General features: G+C 43.7%; 1 protein-coding gene across 4 annotated transcripts in view; it reads left to right on the forward strand.

Annotated features, from left to right (window-relative positions):
• Arhgap44 (Rho GTPase activating protein 44) overlaps window positions 1-22,153 on the forward strand; it is a 153,553-nt gene that overhangs the window by 70,327 nt on the left and 61,073 nt on the right. For all 4 annotated transcript variants that reach the window (XM_055594478.1, XM_055594479.1, XM_055594481.1 and 1 more), the window contains exons 2-4: window positions 11,894-11,933; window positions 12,548-12,652; window positions 18,318-18,394. In XM_055594478.1, coding sequence (XP_055450453.1) covers window positions 11,894-11,933; window positions 12,548-12,652; window positions 18,318-18,394 — 222 coding nt within the window. The remainder of the gene's footprint in view (window positions 1-11,893; window positions 11,934-12,547; window positions 12,653-18,317; window positions 18,395-22,153) is intronic.

Genomic DNA, 22,153 nt, shown 5'->3' on the forward strand with positions numbered 1-22,153 from the left:
CACACACACACACACACACACACACACACACACACACACACACACACGTATATGTCTGAGTGTGTGTGTATCTAGCTTTTTATACTAAAATGTTTTCGACAGCTTTACATGTGAGATAAATGGCATTAAATTTTACCACCTAACTAGATAGAAGTTCATGCATTTAAACCATACACTTTAGGTTCTTTAAGGAAATGGACCACTGTCCCCAGCCCTTCTCATTGGATTTAGTTTCTCTCCATATCTGAAAATGACACTCTTACCCTGCTGATTTGCACGCACCCAGCACACACATGCACACATGCATAAGCAGGCACATGTTCATTCACATGAGCATGAGGACACAGGCATGTGCTCACACATTCACAATCACATATACTTACACATGTGTATCCACACACACTCAGACACATTTACAACCACACATAACACTTACACATGTGTATACAGGTACACACACATATACTTTACCATTGTTTGCTTCCTGCCAGCAATTCTCTCATACTACCCTAGACATCTCCATACTCATTACTTAAATAATGTAAACAATGTGTGTTTAAGCCTACCCAGGTTGGCCCAGATTCTGACGACAGGCTTTAGTGAGCTTCGTGATGGAGAGTCTTCCTGTCCGTCCTCTTGCCCTCACTACCTCTTTCTTCAGCTGTTTCTTTCCTGCCCTCCCTCTCTCATCTCTTTCTCTTCCCTTTCTCTTTCTCTCCCTTTTTAAAATTGTACTTTGCATACATTTAAAAAAATGATTTCTAGTCATTGTATCCTGGAATGATCATGAGTATATCTTCTATACATAGGTTGATTAATTTCTTTCCTTTTTTTATTTATTTTTTCATATATTACAGTTTATTCACTTTCTATCCCAGCTGTAGCCCCCTCCCTCGTCTTCTCCCAATCCCACCCTCCTTCCCTTTTCTTTCTCCCTTGCCCCTCTCCTAGTCCACTGATAGGGGAGGTCCTCCTTCCCTTCCATCTGACCGTAGCCTATCAGGTCTCATCAGGCCTGGCTGCATTGTCTTCCTCTGTGGCCTAGTAAGGCTACTCCCCCCATCCCCACCCCTTAGGGGGAGGTATTCAAAGAGCCAGCCACTGCGTCCATGTCAGAGACAGCCCCTGTTCCCCTTACAAGGGAACCCCCTTGGAGACTGAACTGCCATGGACTACATCTGTGCAGGGGTTCTAGGTTATCTCCATGCATGGTCCTTGGCTGGAGTATCAGTCTCAGAAAAGATTTGATTCTGTTGCTCTCCTTGTGGAGCTCCTCTCCCCTCCAGGTCTTTCTATCTCCCCCTTCTTTCATAAGATTCCCTGCACTCTGCCCAAAGTTTGGCTATGAGTCTCAGTATTTGCTTCGATACCCTGCTGGGTAGTCTTTCAGAGGCCCTCTGTGGTAGGCTCCTGTCCTGTTCCCTGTTTTCTCCCTCTTCTGATGTCCATCCTGTTTGCCTTTAGGAATAGATACAGACATTGCGGTACATTTACACAGCGGAATACTACTCAGCAATTAAAAACAGGGAAATCGTGAAATTTGCAGGCAAATGAATGAAACTAGAAAAGATCATCCTGACTGAGGTGTCCCAGAAGCAGAAAGACACACATGGTATATACTCACTTATAAGTGGATATTAGACATAAAAATATAGGATAAACATACTAAAATCTGTACACCTAAAGAAGCTAAGTAAGAAGGAGGACCCTGGGTAAGAGGCCCACTCCTCATAGGTTGATTTCCTTAATACCAAAAGTCAGTGTGCCTGTAATTGTAGTCCTCAGGAGGCTGAGGCTGGAAGATCTTAAGTTCAAAGTCAGCATGGGCTACACAGTCCAAAAGGAGAGCACACCAAAGAAGCCGTGTGCACGTTACCCATCATCTGCATATATAACAGGGATCTATTTCGTTCTGTGTGGCAGAATAGCTAAGATTAAACCACAATTCGTACTGCAGGACTTATTTGATGTTTCGGTAGGACTCTCACACCCAGCCTTCCCCTAGCTCATTTCTCCCCAGAATCATTTTCCTCCACGGGATCTTGGGAAGCTGTTCTTTCATGAAAACATTTTAGGTAACTATTGTGACCAACGGCCACCAAATATGTATGACCCTGTGACAATCAAGGTTTCTGTGGGTGGTGTCACTTGTCCCTCTGGGCTTATAAATAGAACACAGCACCAGTTTTGTAGCAGTTTGCCTGGTCCCTGTTTTGGTTTTAGTCTGTTGAGTGTGAAATGAAAAGAAAATTTAAAAGTCATGACTTGTACCCAGTGTCACCTACACAGTGCCTGTCACCATGGTGACTCATCCCTCGAACATGGTGGAGAGGGCTGGGGCTAGATATGGAGTGATTTTTGGCTTTCATTGAGGAAGCTGAGGCTGACACACAGCTTCCTCTGTCCAGCCTGTTGCTCAGCCTTTTTGCTGAAGCCAGTGCCTCCTGCTGTGCCCTGGAGCCTGGGGCAGGACAGTGTTTCCTCAGTGGCTATCTTTCCTCCTGTATCTCTTCCAATTTCCAGGCAATCAGATGTTCTCCACAATTCTTAGAACCCCATCTGACCTTCCAACTGTGTCTGAACCCCAGCTTCTAGAGCAGACTTGAACACAGTCTCCAGAAAGGGGGAGTGCTTATCACTGTCCTGTGTGGTGCATCAGAGACTTCTTGAACCATAACAGACACCTCCTCCTGTAGGTTATGGATGTGTTTTGCTGACCCAAGGCTTCCTCTCTATACTTACTTCTCTTTCTATTACTTACAGTTTTGGTCATTTTATATTGTTCCAGAGTGCCTGTATGGTGTGTGTGTGTGCGTGTGTGCATGTGTGTGCATGGGTGCATGCGTGCCTGTGTGTCTGTGTTTGCATTTAACATTTTCTTTCCTGAAGTGACCTCTTTCCCCTATCGTGTGTTCACGACCTGACATTCTCTCCTCCATTTGATCCAGTCTGTTGCTGAGACTTATCTCTGAGGTTTTTTTTTTGTTTTGTTTTGTTTTTTTTTTTTTACTTTCCTGAATTTTTCATGTCATGTTTTATTTCATTTTGGGGTTCCTTCAGAAAGTCTATATTTTTTGTAAATTCTGTTTTCTTATATTGAGCTGCTTTTATAACTTCATTCAACTGTTTTTTTATGGTCAGAGTTTCAGCATTTATTCATATATGTCTTGAATTCCTTGAACATATTAATTACTGCTACTTTGAAATCATCTTCTCATAGACTGTCCAGGTGGCTTTTCTGAGGGAGTAATAATTTTTGGTGGAATTCTATAGTCTTAGTCATTTGTGTTCTCTGTGTTTTTTGCAATGGCACCTTGGAATCTGGAGTTAGGTTGTTGTTAGTGTTTCTTTGCATGGAGTTTTGTCTCCTGGTTTTTGAGTTTACATCTGTTTCCTGGTTATTTCTACATCTCAGGTTGTTGAACAGGTGTATAGAGGCTTAGGGTTCAGTCTTGCGGCAATTCAGTGTTGCTGTTTGGATGGGCTTTCAGAAGTAGGCCTAGGTGACATTTCTAATCCGAGGAACAGAGCTTCAATAGAGTAAAAACAGCCAATTCCTAGGTGTCTGGGCAAGTGCTCAGACTTTTCTTTGGACAGCAGGTATGGGTAGAATGACAGCCAGACTTGGGTTGGGGAACTGCCAGTGAGCATGGGATAGAAGGATCGCAGGCAGGCTGAAGGTGTGGATGGAACTCTTTATTATAGTTTCTGGGATCTGAACTCAGGTCCTCACACTTCCGCAGTAAGTGCTTTTACCCACGGAGCCATGCCCCTAGCCACTCATTAAGAGATTCTATTTATTTTCAAAAATTTAAAAATGTTCTTTGTCAATTTCCTCTATGTATATAACGCGTTTTGAACATTCTAGCCCTTCATTCACCCTTCTTATCCTTCTACTTATTCTGGAACACTCCCCATCTGTCCTTTACCCATTATGACACACTGGGTTTGGTTAGGGCTGCTTCCATGTGCGTGGTTGTGGTACAATTTACTGGATTGTAGGCAACCTACCAAAGAAAAGGACTTCCTTGTGCCTGCCACCAGCTCCTTGGCTAGGATTTAGTGGTTTTACGGTTTTATGAAATCACATGGGAAGGTCAATGTCTAGTCTTCTGTACGGAACTACAGTTGCCATGAGCTCATGTAGTGGCCACATCATGTCCAGAATACAGCATAGCTGGTGGGCTGCAGATAGCTCACTTTGGGTCTGGCAGGCGACAGTCACTTATTCTCAGTTTCGAGACTCAGCCACTTCCCCCTGTAAAAAGACGCTTCTCTGGCTAAGGTCAGGGCAGCACTAAGCTATGGGTAGAAATAAAAATATTCAATACGCAACTTGACAGCATGTTCAAGCAGTAGTAGGTCTACCCGAATGGCCTGTGACCAACCCAGCCAGGGGCTTCTGAGCAGGTTTATAGTACCAGGCATAAACTTTCTTCGTGGAGTGAGCTTTAAATCTAATCAGGAAAAGACGCTACCTCCTGTATTAGTAATGATTCTCTAAAAGAAGACAGCTGATGGAAAGAATATGTAGATTGGCTTATAAGACGTGATCTGGGAAATCCAACAATAGCTGTCTTGCTCTGGAGGGGCCAGCAATCTGATTCTTCCCATGAGGCCAGATGTTTCCGCAGTTGCAGTCTGGTGCTGAAGACCTGGGTTATTCTGGAGAGCTGCTGGTCTGTATGAGAAGCCTGAAGAAGCTGGTTCTGAAAACATCAAAGGAATACTACAATATCAGGATAGATGAAGTTGCTAGTGAGAGTCAGAGCAAACAGGCAAAGAACAACTTTCCTTCTTCCATGTCCTTTTAGCTGGCCTGATCCTAGAACGTACTATTCATGTTTAAGGTAGGTTTTCCCACTTTAAATAACATGGTCAAGAAAGTTCCTTATAAGAGTGCCCAGTAGCTTGTGTGTTAGTTAATTCCAGGTCCAGTCAAGTTGACAACCAGGATTAGCCATCACACCTCCAATAATATTCATGCCACTACTAGTTGCACCAATGGGTATATCATGCCTGGAAGGTCATTATTGTAGCATGGAAGGTCATTATTGTAGCATGCAAGGTCTACCACTGAATAAGATCACTGATGACTCTGATCTCACAGTAACCTGCATAGTATATTTTAGACATGAAAGCTAGCTAGCAGGGAGAAAATTTCCAGGTCAGTTCCAGTTTGACTTTTCTATGTCCTACAACCAAGGTGTATGGTGTCTTTAAAAATAAGGCCTTGCCATTTCTTTATGTCATTGTCTTAGAGTTTCTATTGCTGTGAAGAGACACCCTGACCAAGGAAACTCTTATAAAGGAAAACACGTAATTGGGATTGGCTTACAGCTTTAGAGGTTTAGTCCATTATCATCCTAGCGGGAAGCATGGCAGCATCTAGGTGGACATAGTGCTAGAGAAGTTGAAAGTTCTCCATCTTGATGCACAGGCAGCAGGAGACTACCACATGGATATAGCTTGAGCATATGAGGCCTCAAAGCACACCCCACAGTGACACCCTTCCTCCAAGAAGACCACAGCTACTCCAGCAAAGCCACATTTCCTCATAGTGCCACTCCTATAGACCAGCCATTCAAACACATGAGTCGACGGGGCCATACCTGTTCACCACAGTCTGTCAGTCAACCAAGAGAAACGCAATAGCCTACATTGTTTAGGGGGAACCAAGTATTTAAACATTCGAGCCTGTGGGACCATTCTCATTCAAACCAACACAGTCTTCTTGACCAGCAACGTTCAGGATTTGGCAATAGAGTTTTTCTCTAATAAACGGTGGCTTTTGGGTCAGCATGATCCACTCATGCTTGTAAGTTTTAATTAGCTTACAAAGCAGTGGATTTTCAAAACTCCTTAGTTTTAGTTAACGTCCCCTTCCCTGCCTCTCTTCCCTTTAATCTTTTCTATCTCCAGCCTCTTCCTACTTTCTCCTCTGTCCCATCCCCCTGAAACATTTTCACCCCAATGACCACATGTGTTCTACTATCATCTTCCCCATCATTCAGATTTTTGATTGAACTGATAGGTTTACAGCGTTAATCCATGAATACTATCTATTGAAACCTTTTCTCATATCTTTGCCTCATGTCTAATATTTTTCCACAAACATATTGGCGATCTTTTAGGTTTAATTTCCTTACTGCATTAAATGAACTTTAAAACTGGGTTTTCTGAGTGTTTCCTGGTTTCATTAGTTTTATTGTATTGATTTTATATCTAACTTACCTTTTCCAAATGGTTTATAGAATCTTTATGGTATTTTGAATTTATTTTAGGATCAACTTGACTTCAAAATATGCCTATTGAGATTTTTCCATTTCAGATTTGAATGTCTATTTTAAGAGCAGGCATACAAGCTAGGTATGGTGGTGCATGCCTTTAATCCCAGCACTCTGGGAGGCAGAGTCAGGCTGCTCTCTTCTAAACAAGGTCAGCCTAGTTTAAAAGTGGAATCCAGTATAGCCAGGGCTGCACAGAGAAACCCTGTCTCAAACAACAAAACAATAACAACAAAAACCCAACATAAAAAGCAGGAATGCCTGTAATTCTAGTAAAAAATAATCAAGAGCATCAGAACTCAAGGTCATCTTCAACTGTGCTGAGGGTGTATCTCAAAAATAGGTAAATAAATAAACATATAACTCTTTGTTTCCATTGTGCACTGTTGGATAAAGGAATCTGTCTGACTCTCAATTACACAAGAATACTTTTGTCATATCTCCATAAGGAATAAGGAAAGTAAGGCACTTTTTAAAAACCAAGGATTTTCCTTTTTGTATTTTTCACAAACATATATTAGATTGTGTTAAATATTTCTCTTTTATGAGATAGTCTTGGCTTTGACATTTAATTAAGCAGCATGATTAATTATATTGAGAGATTTCTGAGGTTAGACCACGTGTACTTTCCAGCAGCTAATCTAACTTGTTCATAAGGTGCCAGTGTCATTGCTGAGATAAAACTCACACACACACACACACACACACACACACACACACACACACGTAGTTTGTGTGTATGTATGCTGTCCTTTTCCATTTTGGAAATTGTGACTTAAATGTGACATGTCCCTCATTGGCTCATGTATTTGAACAGTTGCTCCTCAACTTGGTGGTACTGTTTTGGAAGGTTTAGGAGGTGGGACTGGAAGGATGGCTCACGAGGGGCTGGCCTTCAGGTTTTACAGCCAGGCTCCACCTCCTGTCTGTGCTTTGTTTCCTGATTGCAGACATTGTGAGCTGCTGCCTCACACCCCTGTCTCCATGCCTTCCTTGTCATGAAGTTGGGATATAATAGCAGTGACTAATGCTGGTGCCAACGGACAGCTCTTCTGATTCTTCTCCTATTATTATTAGTCTATGAACATTTGGAGGGAGTTGTCTGAAAATATACTTGTAAGATTTATGGACCTTCTGTTTTCCATTGTGAAAGATATTTAATTTGTTGTCTGAATGTCTTCTGTGTTGACAGGACTATGCATGCATTCTGTTTACTCTTGAGTCAGTTTCATCTTGATTTTGTTTTACTAAGTTTTTGGTCCGGTTTGTCTGAACTTGTGAGTCCTGTCATTCCACAGTCTCATTTATCTTTTAATTTCTGCAAGAACTGCTTGTGTTCTACATTGTTTTTCTGTCCTTTCTCACATTTCCACTCCCCCCGCCGAGGGAATCTTGTAAAGATTTGACCTTTTGTTAGTCTTTTACATGAGTTTTTCTAATTTAATTTCTTCTCTATATTTTCTTTCTTCTTCATTGTTGTTTATTATGTTTATACTTTTCAAGTATTGTTGCATCTCTTATAAAATAAACAGCTGAGAGTATATACTGAGAATGTGTGTACTTTAGAAGTGATTCCAAATTTGCAATTTAGGGGGCAGAAGGATGGGCAGGGCTTCTTGTATCACAGACTGGCCTCAAACTTCTTAGTAGCTAAAGATAACCTTGAACTTATAATCTTCCTGCTTCTACCCACTCAACGCCGGCATTTCAGTTGTGTGCCACTATTCCTAGTGCCAAGGCTTTTGCATGCTAGGCAAACACTCTACCAACTCATCTGTAGCCCAAGCAAATGTATTTTCTTTCACATTTCACCTTCTTTATTGCAATATGAAATTTTTGTGGCAGAGAATATTGCTTGTCCTTTCACGTTTGTTGAGAATTGTTTTGTAGGCTCATCTTCTCTGTCTTCTCTGGGGTCTGGAAACAAATTCTTGTGTTCATGATCAGAATTCTTAATCTTTACCCCCAGATCTAGAGTTTATGCCTATCAGATACATGCTAAAGTTCCGCTATCTTTTCTGTCTCTCTGTAAAAGAAGAATGGGGGTGTCTTCCATTTGTCCCGGCATATTTAGTACCTTCCCAAAGTTTTGTCATCTTTGACTTAATTTTGTGAACCTTAAAAACGAATAAGTTAATTTTTACCATTTAATTAAAACTAGCAGGCGACCCAGCTCAGAAAGAATATGCTGGTCTAGCATGGATGAAACCTCAGCTTCCATGTGCAGCTGTGCAGGTAAACAGCAAAAGGGGATTTGCTTGACATTTTCCTCCAAAGTCTATTTCAAAAGTAGCTTTGTGTGAGTGTTTTTTTTTTTTTCTCTCTCTCTTTTTTTTCCTTCAAGTTTCTTCTTACTGTTAGACAAAGCTTTTGTAATTATCATTGAGCTATCCAGGCTGTACAACTTTGAGCTAGATTTTTTTTTAATCTTTAAAATTTTTATCCAAGTATGCTTTCTGATATATTTGATGTCATGTATAATATCTAACTTTTTGTTCTTTTTTTTCCTACTTTGCTTCACTGATCACTGTTGTTCCTCTTTGTTTTAATGGTTAAGCTTTTCTTCAGCTCCTTTTTTAGAATTCTTATTTGGCCTCTGGTAGTTTAGTAGACACATATTCTACCCCTCTACCGGGGATGCTCTGGAATGTTCATCGGGGCTCAGCGTTCTTACCTAGTTTCTGACTTTCTGTCTTGGGCTTCTGGGATATTGTATAGTATCATAGTTTTCTGTTTAAAGAGATTCATGCTGTACTTTAGAAACTCATTTTAAGTACTCTGCCTTGGTAGTATAGAGTCTTACTGCAAATGTCAGTTTGTGCAGCCATCACTGCCTACAACATTCCACAGTCTTTCTGCATAGCTGGGCGTGGAGGCAGAGGCTGGTGGATCTTGGTGAGTATAAGGCCAGCCTGGTCTACGTAGCAAGTTTCAGGATAGCCAGGGCTTCAAAGAGACTTTGACTCCAACAAAACAAAACAGCAAAACAAGCAGAAAAGACTTTCCCATGCTGCCCTACCATAGGCAAACCCACCTCAAGTATCACCAAAGCTCTGGTTTCCAGCCTTGTAGTTGTGTTTTTCCCAGAATTCTCTATAGGGAGAGTCGTTGTCTGTATCACCCTGTGTGACTGGTTTCTGTGCATTGAGCATATGCTTTGATCTGGAGCTGAGTGATGGCACATGCATCAACTTTCCACCCCAACGGCTGGGTAGTGTTCTCCAACGTAAATGTGTCAGAACCTGTTCCCCTGCTGAAGGATGGAAAGTTTGTCCCTAGACTTTGAGTGTTGGTATGCACATTTGTGTGTGTAGGGTGTGTGGGGTTCACTTCTCTGAAGCAGCAGTGGTAGGTCATATAGCAAGTGTATGTTCACGTTTATAAGGTGCTGCCGGTGATTCTTGTCTGGGTTGTACTGGTCTGTCATACTCAGCTCGAGCAACCTGTGAGCTTTCCACTGCCAGATTCTTCAGAGCTTGGTGTGGTGTGGTGTGGTGTGGTGTGGTGTGGTGTGGTGTGCTGTGGTGTGGTGTGGTGGTGGTGGTGGTGGGGTGTGTGTGTGTGTCTGCCGTCTGCAGATCTTCCATGGTAATATTCTGTTCATTCTTTTTGTCTCTCCTTTTCAGTACTAAGGCTAGAACTCAGGGCTGTGTGCCAGGCAAATGCTGTACCATTGAGCTACAGCCCCAACTTTTTTGTGGTTATTTTAGTAGGGTTTTTTTTTTTTTCTATTTCTGACTCTGACAACTCTGTATTTAATTTCCATATCATTCTTTTATTATGTGATGTGCAAACATTTTTCTCCCTATGGGTTTTCTTTTATCTTTTAACAGGACTTTTCATGGAACAAAAGCTTTTCATTTTGCTAGAAGTCTAATGTATCAATTCCTTTTCTTTCATACAGAATGCTTTTGATATTATTACTTAGAACCCACAGCTCTACTGAAGGTCACAGATATTTTTTTCTTGTGCTTAAAAATTCCATATTTTTATGTTCTGTGGAAGCCTGCATTCTATTTGTGGTTAATCTGTATTTCGTATCCATGGCACAGGATTGTATGCATGGATTCATACCTTTGCATGTTGTGTTCCATGACAGTTTGTTGGCTTCTTCTGTCAGTCTCTCTTAGTCTTTGTTCCATTTTCAAGATCACTTGGTCATGAGTGTGGACTTGTTTCTGGCTGGCACGTCCTATGTCAAAGCCACCTTCCCTCCTGATTATTTAATTTTAAATTTGGGTTATGTGAGTGCTTTAACGTAGCTTTTCTTCTAGAGATGCCGCATAGTTATTTCCCTGCATGTTATGGTCCATGTTGATTTCTGCAGTACAGTGTACCCCGCTGTCGCTCTGGGCTATCATTCCATCCTGTGTCTCCCCACTTAATTTAGGTATTCTGTGAGTTCTTTCCTAGGCACTCTGTAGTTTCCTACATTTCTGTTGCCGTAATAAAACACCGTGACCATGCGGCTTATAGAAAGATTTATCTGTACTTATGGTTCCAGAAGGTTAGAGTCCATGATGGTGGATCGAAGATGTGGAAGCAGGAGAAGGAAGCTGAGAGCTCGTACTTTGAACTTCAGACATGAAGCATAGAGACCAAAATGTCACAAACTCTCAAAGCCCACCTCCAGGGATACATTTCCTCTGCAAATGGCACATCCCCAGCAATGGGGACCAAGTATTTGAACATCTGAGCCTATGGGGGACATTCACCTTCAAACCACAACACCTAGCTTGCAGGCTCTTTATATAACTTGATAGACTGATACCTAAGAACTTAATTATTTGAAACTGTTGCTAAGGCTCTGTTGCTAGTATCTGGAGACAATTTATGTTTGTATATTTGTCTTCTGTTGTGCAGTCTTGCAGAGGTTTTTTTTTTTTTTTTTTGGTTTGTTTGTTTGTTTGTTTGTTTATTTTGGACAGGACCTCACTATGTAGCCTTGGCTGGTCTAGAACTCTATGTAGAGGAAACTGGCTTCAAACTCAGATCCATTTGCCTTTGTCTCCTCAGTGCTAGGATTAAAGGCAAGCAACACCATGCCTGACTTGCTGATTTTTTGAGGGGGAGGTGTCTTATTTTCTTGTCATTTTCTCCATTGATTATTCCATTGGAAATTAGCGACCTAACCATGGAAGGCCAAGCCATGGCCAAGTGCCTACATTCGTTGCTAGGATCCAGTGCTGCCTTTGTATTTGCTGATCACTCATTGCATCTTTGGATCTGGCTCTTTTTGCTTGCTCTTATGGAGTAAGCCCAAGTGCATGGGTGTGGCAGTCTTCTTAAGAACAAATATAAAAGTCCATTTGTTGTCCTTACTATAGGTCCCAGTCTTTGGCAGGGAACTCCAGAGCACCTTGAACATTGTGCTTTGCTGGTGTGGTAGTTAGTTACTGTTTCTGGGGGACTCTAGAATTGTGTTTCTCTTCTGTTAATATGAGCCATGAGTTTCCACTACTCATGGCTGCTTCTCTGGAGTTGCTGTGAGAGAAGAGTGGGACCTGTCATTAGACTGTGTCCCTACTTAAGCATGTATATATGTGTGTGTAGATACATAAACGTACGCATATATTTGCTGACCATTTTCTCCATTTTCCCTCTAGGGCAGAAAAGACTGAAGTTCTGAGCGAAGACCTTCTCCAGGTGGGTTGTCACTTACCTTGCCTGCTAGACCTCAGAGATGCTTTTCTCTAAAATGGAGCCATTATCTGTGTGGTTTGCAGACCTCTCCTGCTCCCATATAAACTGTTAGGGGGTGAAATCCTGTTGTTTCTGATGGTGCTTTCCATTTTGGTTCCCCAGAGATGCAAGCCCACAATATGTAGTTTCAGTTAACCTCATATTAAAAAATACTGTGGTGAGATGCTCCTTTACTGAGCACGTGTGATCTTCTTTCCCTGCCATTCCCTAAATAAGGCAGTGTTGTCGCAGGGTTTACATTGTATGAAACACAATGAGTAACCCACCGGCAATTTCAGATACACCAGGGGATGAACAGGGCCCATATGCAAATATGTTTATTTAAGCATGTGTGGGAATTGCTATTTGAGTGATTGCTATCCTGGAGCTAATCTTCCTGAGATAAGATTGTTGAGGAAAAGATTCAGAGTATCAGGGGGGTCCTGGGGCTGTGCTGACCCCTTTCCACCCGTCCAACACTGAGCATTTTCTCCCAAGAAACCCTTACCTGTGTGGTAACAGGCCACCATCATCCTCTCCTGACCTCTGTCTCACTGTGCCTCCCACCATCCCCGCAGGTAGAGAAGCGCCTAGAGCTGGTAAAACAGGTGTCCCACAGCACACACAAGAAGCTCACCGCCTGTCTGCAGGGCCAGCAGGGAGCAGAGGCCGACAAGCGCTCTGTAAGTACCCTCTGCCGAGCATAGGCAGCTTAGAATCTGTATCCTGGCATCCAGGATCCCACCCAGGGTAGTTACTTGCTGTGGCTATTCATGTGTCTGCAAGTCAACCAAGCAAGGCTTGCTGCTTATTTCTGCTGCCATGGGGTTCTTGCTCTTTGGCCTTGCCTGAAGCATCTCCTCCCCAGCCAAGGTGAGGCCCCTTCCTGGAAGCCAGCAGGATATCAGGACCATGCTTAAGTGCTTTTAGATCCTACCTCTGAGGGACATTACCCTCCATGAACACCTCTTCTTGATTCAGCTTCATTCATAGATTATGCTTGCCTTAGTACTATTGACAGTCTGCAGAAAACGATGTACCATAAGTTCTGAGGTTTTCAGGGACCTAGAAAGACCCTTGGGCGTTGTTTCCATAGCTACTCTGATGTCTTTCTTTTCAACTGATTTCAATAACAGCAAGCACCGTGAATGTGCTTGTTCTCAGCAGTGATCGGTATCAACAGCCTTTCTGGTCTTTCCTCTTCACCCCTACCTCCTTCAGTACCACCAAAGAGCAAAAGATACTTTTAGAAGTGTATGTGCGTATGTGTGTTTGTGTGTGTGTGTGTGCCAGTGTATATACGTATGCATGCATATTTGGTGTTGGTGGTGAGGGGACTTCACATTGGGAGTTGTGTATCTTAGGTATTGCTCTTGGAAACCTCTCTCTCTCTCTCTCTCTGTGTGTGTGTGTGTGTGTGTGTGTCTATCTCTGTGTCTATGTCTCTGTCTCTCTCTTGCTGTCTCTGTTTCTCTGTCGCTCTCTTTCTTTATCTATCTCCCTCTCTCTCTCTTTTTTCCCCCCTCTCCTGGACTGGAACTTATCAAGCAGGTTAGGCTGACTGACCATCAAGTGCTGAGGATTTGCCTGTCTCTGCCTCCCCAGCACTGGGATTATAAGCCTGCACCACCACCCCTGGCTTTTACCTGAAAAAGAAAAACAAAACAACAGCAAAAAGTTCTTGGAATTGAACTCAGGACCTTGTGTTTGCAAGTGAAGCACTTACTGAGTGTGCTGTCTTGGGAGGTGGACCTGGGCATGCTCGTGGAGATTATCTTAATTGCATTGAGATGGGAAGACCTGTCCACCACGGGAAGCACATTCCCTAGGTAGGATCAGGTTGTAAGTGCTGCGGCAGCATTCATGGCAGTCTGTTCCTGATGTTGGATGCCATGTGACCGGCTGCTTCAGTTATGACGCTGGCTTTCCTGCAGTGATGGACTATACCCTTTCTCTTTTAAGCCGCATTTGTCAGAGTAGTTGGTCACAGCAATAGGAGCAGTAATTAAAGCAGATGGCCTTTCTCCCGTTTCTCCTTCCTTCTTGAGTTTACATCTGTGTTTGGAGTCTGTTGGATTAGTTTTCCACATGGAGTTGTGCTGGCTTCTGTTTGCAGCGGTCTTCCTGCTGCAGAGAATCAAGGATGAGAGCATATCCCCAGTGCTTCCTTTGATTGCCTGCATGAATGCCAAAACCAACCTGATTGCTCTAGCCCTCATTTTCTTTCTCTACTGTCCAAAATACTTAGAAGTGTTTGGGGTTTTAAATATTTGGGGTTATGCAATATCTGTGAACATATAGTGAGCTGTCCTGGAGCTGAGACGTAAGTCTAAACATGAAATACATTTGTTTCATGTCACCGATTGCACACAGCCTGAAGATGATGTTGTTTAGTAATGTGGTGCATCTCTGTTTTCACTGCAAGCTGTCACATGTGTCCAGGTATGGATTTTCACTGGCAGCTTTTTGTCAGTGCTCTGAATGTTTCAGATCCTGGAGCATTTAAGGTTTGGGGATTTCAGAGTGGGTAGGCTCAAACTCTATTTTCAGTAGGAATCCCTTGTATAGATATAAATAAAGCTTCCTCAGCTCTAGAAAGTGTCTATAGACAGAATCATGCACGTGTCAGGAATTTCAATAAGCAGATCCTGAGAATTCCTAAAGAGGAGCTTGCAAAATGCCTTTGGATATGAGCTTCCTTTATCAGTGGTGCCCTAATGTGGAGCTGTGGTCCCCAGCTGGGAACCTGGAGCTCAGTTCACCTTTGGCCCACATCATTTCTTCTGCTGCAAAATAAATGATTCCAAGTGTAATATATTTTTCTATCAAGAGTCTCATTTGAGAACCAAGCCACAAGGAAAAGGAGATCTGGAAAAGCCAGCCTATGTTACAGATAACCACTGGCTGAGCAATCCGACCCTTCTCTGAATGGATAAAGAACACCAGGGAAGAGGGACCTGAGTAGCCACTGACTCTGTAGAGCTTAGATCACACAGAGGGAAAAATGAGCTCAGAAGACTAATGGCTTTTGAGTCGGGAACTCAGGACCTGCAACACTGAAAGCCCTCCTAGGAGGCTGCGGCAAGTGTCTACCCGCTGGCTCCAGCCTCTGTCCCAGACAATATATGTTATTCTTCCCTTCCCAGAACTCTCCGGCAAGCTGGCCGGAACCCTTGCTACCTCTTCCTCTGTGATTTCTGTTTTGCTTTGTCTAGCACCTCCCCGGTCCCCATGGCTGTCATTCAGTGGCAGTTCCCATCAGTCTCCTCCCTCTTCATATTTCAACTTCTGTTGTCTCCTAAGCAGTTATTTAACATGGGCTTCAAATGAGGTCGCTGTTCCTCGGAGTCCCACCAACGGGCTCCCATCCCTTGTAGAGCAGAGGAATCTGGACTCCTCGCTGAGTCTTCCACCTGTGTTTCTGACCTCGCCTTTTGCTCCCATCTTGGTATCATCCATCTCCGGCTGCACTGATGTGTTTCCAGGCACTGATGTGTTTCCGGGCGCTGCAGCCTGTCAGAGCGTTTGAATTTGTGTTGACCTCTGTGTGCAGTTCTTTCCGAGCATTTCAGGCCAGTGACTTTTATTCATTGCTCTTCTCCAGACTCTACCTTATTATCAGAGGCAGCCAGGGTGCAGGCTCCTCCCCTCCCCCTGCCCATCACCCTGCCTTGTTTTCCTCACAGTGCATATTAGTGCCTGAAGCACTGTGATCTCCGCAATGGTACCCGAACTCCATGGGAACGAGGGTCTGGGCTTCACCAGCTGTGTTCTCAGTGCCTAAAAGAGGGCCTGCCACATGGTAGGAGGTGATAAAAATAGATCAGTGTCAGGAACAGACAGTCCATGAGTATTTGAGGCTCGGGATCTGCCTGACACACTAGCCCACCAATTTAAAATACCACGCAATTTAGTGCGAGGCTCTGAGGTCACGTCTGGAGTCTCCAATGAAGCAAAGCTACTGCTTCATTTCACCTGACCTTGAGCGAGTGAATGACTTCATTAGCCCAAGCTCTTTCATTTGGAAAGTGGTGTTAGCAGTGATTTCTACCCACTGGTGATATTTGTGAGTTTAATGAGGTAGTACCTGTTAATGACTGCATTGTGCTTCATCTGTTCAAGTACCAAGGAGTTTTAGCCTGTGGCTGTTAACAAGACCCTGGCCTAGCCTCAGGTACCTATGGAAAACTACTAGGGTCTGATCAAGAAGCTTTGGCCTTCAGGAGATTAAATCCCATAAGCTGATTTCTAGGACTGAGAATTAGAGGACAGCAGCTAGCAGTTTTCAGTGTCACATGACAGAATACAAGTATAGATATGTGGGGGGAACTGAGCATATAAGAGGGAGATTTTATGCCTGAGTCATTTTACAACCATGCCTCTTAAACCCAGGATAATTTTAGAAAGAACAGTCATTTCAGATATGACAGATTGATAGGTCTAAACCTGGGGACATACTGTCTTGTCTTGTCTTGCTCTTAAGTTTTTACCTGAACTCCCGAGCTGGGGACAAGTTAATTTTAATAGCTTATCTTTGTCTCTACAAACCACTGGCTGGCTTGAAGTCTGCTACAGAATTCATTCATTCACCAAGAACGAGGGCCAGCATGGATCCTTGGCAACAGAGGGAAATATGTTTAGCAGCTGTGTGTCCTCATGTATGAAGTGGGGGTTGGCAGAGGGGTGGAGAAAGCAGGTAAGACCTGGGTGATAGGCAGTTGGTAGGTACGAGGTGATTAAAGAACCTGTTTAGGTAGAGCCCTTGGGACTTCTTTAGAAGCAGAAGTGAACTATAGCCTGTCAGGGTCACAGCCCGTTAGCAACCCTCCCATCTGCTGCCTTTGATGATGGGCTGCCCCATTCATCTTGTCTGGAAGGTTCCACCTCATTTCCTTCTCTCTTCGCCCCTGGTATCTTTCTTCTGATTTCTTGATTCCTGAAGTACCTACATAAGTAAAAATATCAGTTTTCTTTTTGTTACCCACCCTTCCTTCTTCCTGACCTTGGAATTCAAGCCCTCAGATTCACCTCCACCGATTTCTTGGAGGGACAGTTAAACCATTAGTAAAGGACTTGTGCAAATACGTAGTCATTCAGTCAGTGATTGACATGGTGTTTAAAAACAAAAGGGACTCAACTCTAGATGTAATAATAGGAAATGATGTAAAAGACACCTTTACATATGCAGGACAAGACTCAAGAGTGAGGAATGACTTGTTGCTTTCCTAGCCTGTAAACTCTCTGACAGAAGCTACCTAAGGGGAGGAGCCTTATTTTGACTCATGGTTTCAGGGTACATTGGTCCATCATGGGGAGAAGGCGGGGCTGGAAGCAGGCTTGTGCTCTGACCTGCTTTCTTATCAGAGGATCAGGATGCAGAGAGCTGGGGCTGGAACTGCAGCAGACCTGTAACCATCAAATGTGTGTCTCTGGTGAACCAGGCCTACTGTTATCCACCATCCCATGGTCAAGGGGTTCCACAGTGTCCCAGAACAGCACCATCAGCTGGGACCAACTATTCACACACAGGAATCTGTGGGGACCATTTTGTATTCAGTCATAGCATATACTAATGTTTGTGAGGAAAATAGCTAGTGCAAATGAACATACACGTGCAAGAGTAAGGTATGGCGAGAATTTTAACAGAAGGGTTCACAAGAATCTAGGTGCCATCTGCTGAAGGTTGAAGGCTGTTCCTTCACACAGACATGCAACATGCTTTCAGCCCATGGATACTTGCATTGTTTACGCTTTCTGGTTGTTCTTGGGGGCTCCTAGTCACACTGGTGAATATGCATTTATTTTGACAGTTGCTCACACCTCCTAGGGATATGTGCCTGGGAGTGGAATGGTAGCTTGTTAGTCTTTAAGCTACTCCCAAACTCTGCCCTAGTGAAGGACTGTTTTAAATTTCCAATAAGATTGCCCTTTTAGGGCTGGAGAGATGGCTCAGCCATTAAAGGCTAGACTCACATCGAAAAATTTGAGAATGCCCTTCTACACATGCTAAACCAATGTTTATCTTCTATTTAAATAAATGTTAAATAGAGCCATCAAGTGGGTGGGAGTGAGTGATGGCTCCTTGCTTTGGATCGCTGATTGGGCTTCCTTAGTCACTCATGAGCTGGGGCGCCTTCTCATGAGCTTGCTGGCCTTCATTATTCACTTCAGCTGTGAATTGTTGTCATCTCTTAAGTCTAAACCTTATGAGCACTTCAGGAGTAAACATGTTTTGAAGTCAGCATGTCTCACAGCTATAGTAATAAGATATCTTTTCAGGTATTTTCCTTTGCCACCTCGGAGGACATGGATGGAAGGTTTTCAATGCATCATTTATTTCCTTTTCAGAAAAAGTTGCCTTTGACGACACTGGCTCAGTGCCTGATGGAGGGGTCTGCAATCCTGGGAGATGACACACTTCTCGGGTAAGATGATGCCATCCGTGTGTTTGTACCCAATCTAGGTATGTCCCCACCTATCACTCAGGGACTAAGATTCGTCATAGAGCACCAGGTGGAGGGACTCTAGCCTGTTCACCAACATGGCTATGGGAGGCCTTGTCCTTCTCATGCCCTCTGCCTTGCTAAAAAACCGTTAGCTTACATTTCTAAAGCTAGCCACCAAGCTCTATTTCCCTATTTGGCCTCTTCCTCCTTCTACAGCTGACTACCAAGGTCCAGCCATCAAAGTATTGAAGTCCAGCAATCAAAAGCCCCTTTGGTTCACCTACTTAACAATCTCAATTAAAATGAAACACCTTATCCTATCACAGCGTTTCTCCTTTCCCTTGTAAACCTCCATTTTCCAGTGGGCCCCATCTGTTTCCTTTCTAGCTAGAGGCAATCCTCTTTGTGTCTCTGGACAAATATCCCAGCCCCTCTGCATTCTTTTCTTCCCCCTCATCCTTTATCCTCTGTCTTTGTCTCTTATTCCCTGTCCTCAGTCCCTCTGGGCAAATAAATCTCCTATGTGCCAGGAACTTGGTCTCGGGGATCCTGAGCCGATACTGATCCATTCATCAGGGTCAGCTAGTTCTGGGTGGGAAAGGAGATGCTAAAATTAAAACCCTCAGCCAAAGTGCTGTTGACTGTGCCATGAGCTAAGTCCCTGTGGGGAAGGGAACTTAAGTATGGTGGAGGACAGAGAGATCCCCAGCTCAACTGGAGCAAAAAGATGACTGCCATCAGGTGTCAGAATGTGCGGCGTCCCTAGCAAGACAAGGCAAGCTAATTCGGAGGTGAAATCATCAGAGTGTCTTCCACCCCGAAGCCAATTCAGCACTCCCAAGAAGCAAGGGTAACATGGCAACACGTGAGAAAGTGCAAAATAAAACAACCAGGGTGAAACTGTGTAAAGAACCAAAAAACGAAGTCCTTGACAAAGGAAACTAAAGCATGTGGGCGGAATTGAGTAAACAAAAACAAAGAAACAAAAAAACAGAACTCTTTAAAACAAAAAGTATGCTGCTGCGAAAACTTAATTAAGCCAGCGTAGTGATTGTGAACCTGTGAACCAGTGAACCGAGGGAGAGTTGATGACCTTAGAAACAACACACTGAGGGACAGGCTGAAGCTCTGAGCCCTGTTACACTGGGAGGCACTGGGGACCGAGAAGCTGCTCCATCTGTCCAGCTACCCCGTCCATCCATCCGGAGGGACTCCTGAGGAAGAACATGGAGAACGGTATGTGTGCAGTTGACTGTTTTCAGCTGTAGATGGAAAGACAGACATGTCTCCAACATGAAGGAGCATAAGAAGCCCTGTGATCTACAGAGAGATATTTGTGATTTAAAGTCAGGCAAAGGAAAAAGATGATCACCTCTACCAGAGCATTAAACTGATAACAGACCATTTACGAGCTAATAAGTGTGAAGGACATTTGGTAGAGGGTGTGTTCAGGTACCAAGAAAACTGGACTTTTATGCTAAGTGAAGTCATTATGTAAGAATAAAGGGGAAATAAAGGAATTTTCAGGAATAGAGTTTATATTTGCAGAGTAAATCTGAAGGTATGATTTGCATGTTGAATAGGTGGAGGCTTTGTGAAACAGACTATGTCCAGAGGAGAACTGTGAAGTGTGGTTAACACAGAAGAACTTGAAGCCACTGTGTTGTAAGGGAGGAAAAAGTTTATTTTCCCTTTTGCCTTCCTAAGCACCTGGACCAGGGCCCAGCCAGTAGGATTCTCAGCTGCTGGCTCGCCAGGAGAGCAGACACTTTTTCCCAACATGTGTAAGGCACGCACATGGGGTGTCTCAGCAGCGATGAGTAATGGGGTGGCAGAACGTGGGCTCACGCAGCATTCCAACAAAGGAGTAACAGGTTGAGAGCAATGACAAGTCAAAGGCAGAGGAGTTTCTGGGGTGGCAGATTGTGGGAAGGGAGAGATATGGGGAGTCACCGGGACTAGCGAGCAAAAATTACAATGTAGGTTCCTGTGCCTCTGTCCTGGGGTCTAGAGGAATCTGGTGATTAATTTCTGCTCTTTTAGGCAGAAAGGATGAAGGATTTACATTTTTGTAAATCTATTTCTTGCATTTAGGTGGGGTGGGAGAAAGACTGTATTTTTTTTTTTCTTATTTGCCTTCACCTCAAAATAATTCTTATGTCAAAGTGGCATGATTTAGGTTGCTTACTGCACTATCCTTCAGTGTAGATGAAATACAGACATTGAATTAAAAGGCAGCAGTGTAAGAGTGATTAATCTGGTGGGTAATATAAGCAGTCTGCTAAAACTTACATCAGTAACAGGACGCACCGGGGAGGGGGCACTGCTTTCAGATCTTTTATTATTTGAACGGAAGGTAGGATATATTACCTTTACGCTTATAGTCTGTGTGTGTGTGTGTGTGTGTGTGTGTGAGTGCGCGTGTGTGTGTGCGTGTGTGTGTGTGTGTGTGTGTGTGTGTGTGCGTGTGCGTGTGTGTGTGTGTGTGTGTGCAGCAAGGAGAATACGACGCCAGGTGTGGTGGCTCACAGCTGTAATCTCAGCACTTGACAAGACGAGGCAGGAGGATTGATGTAAGTTAGAGGACAATCTGAGCTACCTAGTGAGTTCTGGACCTGCCTGAGCCACAGTTCGAGAGCATATAAGCTTGGTGGTGTCTGTAAGGACACAACCTTAAAATGAACCCCTGATACGCACATGGACGGAAATAGAAACAAGCAAGGGACCGAAAGCAGACCCTGTCTGCAGTGGAAACAGGCAAGGTAAGAAGCGGTGGGTGCTGTGGTTTAGGTGGAAAATGTCCCAGGAGGCTTGTGAATTTGTTTGAGCATTTGGTTCCTGCTGGTGGCTTCTGGTTTGCAAACCTTGGGGAGGGAGGGCCTAGCTAAAGAAGAGGCGCTCTCCTGGATGGGCTTTGAGGTTTCAAGCCGGCCCAGCTCTTGTCTGAACTGAGTCTCCTGTTTGGGCTGAGATATGAACAAGAAATATGAATAAGCAGCAACTGGTGCTGCCTCTGCTAAAAAGCTGTCAGCTGCCTGCCCTCCCCACCACAATAGCTACCCTTTAAACTAAGCCAGAAGAAATCCTTCATCCATCAAGTTGCTTCATGTCAGGTATTTGATCAAAGCAATGAGAAAAGTATGAGAAGGTGATGGCATTTACTGCGTGTGTCCCAGGCATCATGGATGGAAACCAGATAAAGTGTTTAAAATATAGAACACTATGGGCATGTGAACCGGAACTCTGTGCACACTGAGAAAGTTAGTGTGACACCACAGGTTTTATGGAAAGACAGGCTGGCTCCCCGTTGCTCCTGCTCCCTTCTAGAGTCCACTAAAGCTAGAACACAGGCATTTTTGTTTTCCTCGGTGACATAAACCTACAATGGTGGCAAGAAGAAAAGTAAAAGACACCAGTGCCATAATTTTGTGAGCTTTCAGCCATAGGGATAACCAAGAACAGGCCTAATGTGGCTCAATGTGGCACACTCACTTGCCATACATGAAGTCTCTGGTTTGGACCTCAGCACTAAAAAGGCAACAGTAACAACCAAGGAACTTATTGGGCACCTCCCAGTACAATAACCACCCCCCCACACACACACACCAGCAGTCTATACACCAGGGTCTGACATGATATACAGCATAGGATTGTCTTATGCTCAGGAATGATGGCAGTAGGGTCTCTGCAGTCATGGGTCTTTGAGGCGGAAGGGGTTTTATTATAATGAATGGGGAT

The sequence above is a fragment of the Psammomys obesus genome, unplaced genomic scaffold (genome assembly GCF_907164565.1).
Source record: "Psammomys obesus unplaced genomic scaffold, mPsaObe1.curated_primary_1811, whole genome shotgun sequence".
Taxonomy (NCBI): Eukaryota; Metazoa; Chordata; class Mammalia; order Rodentia; family Muridae; genus Psammomys; species Psammomys obesus.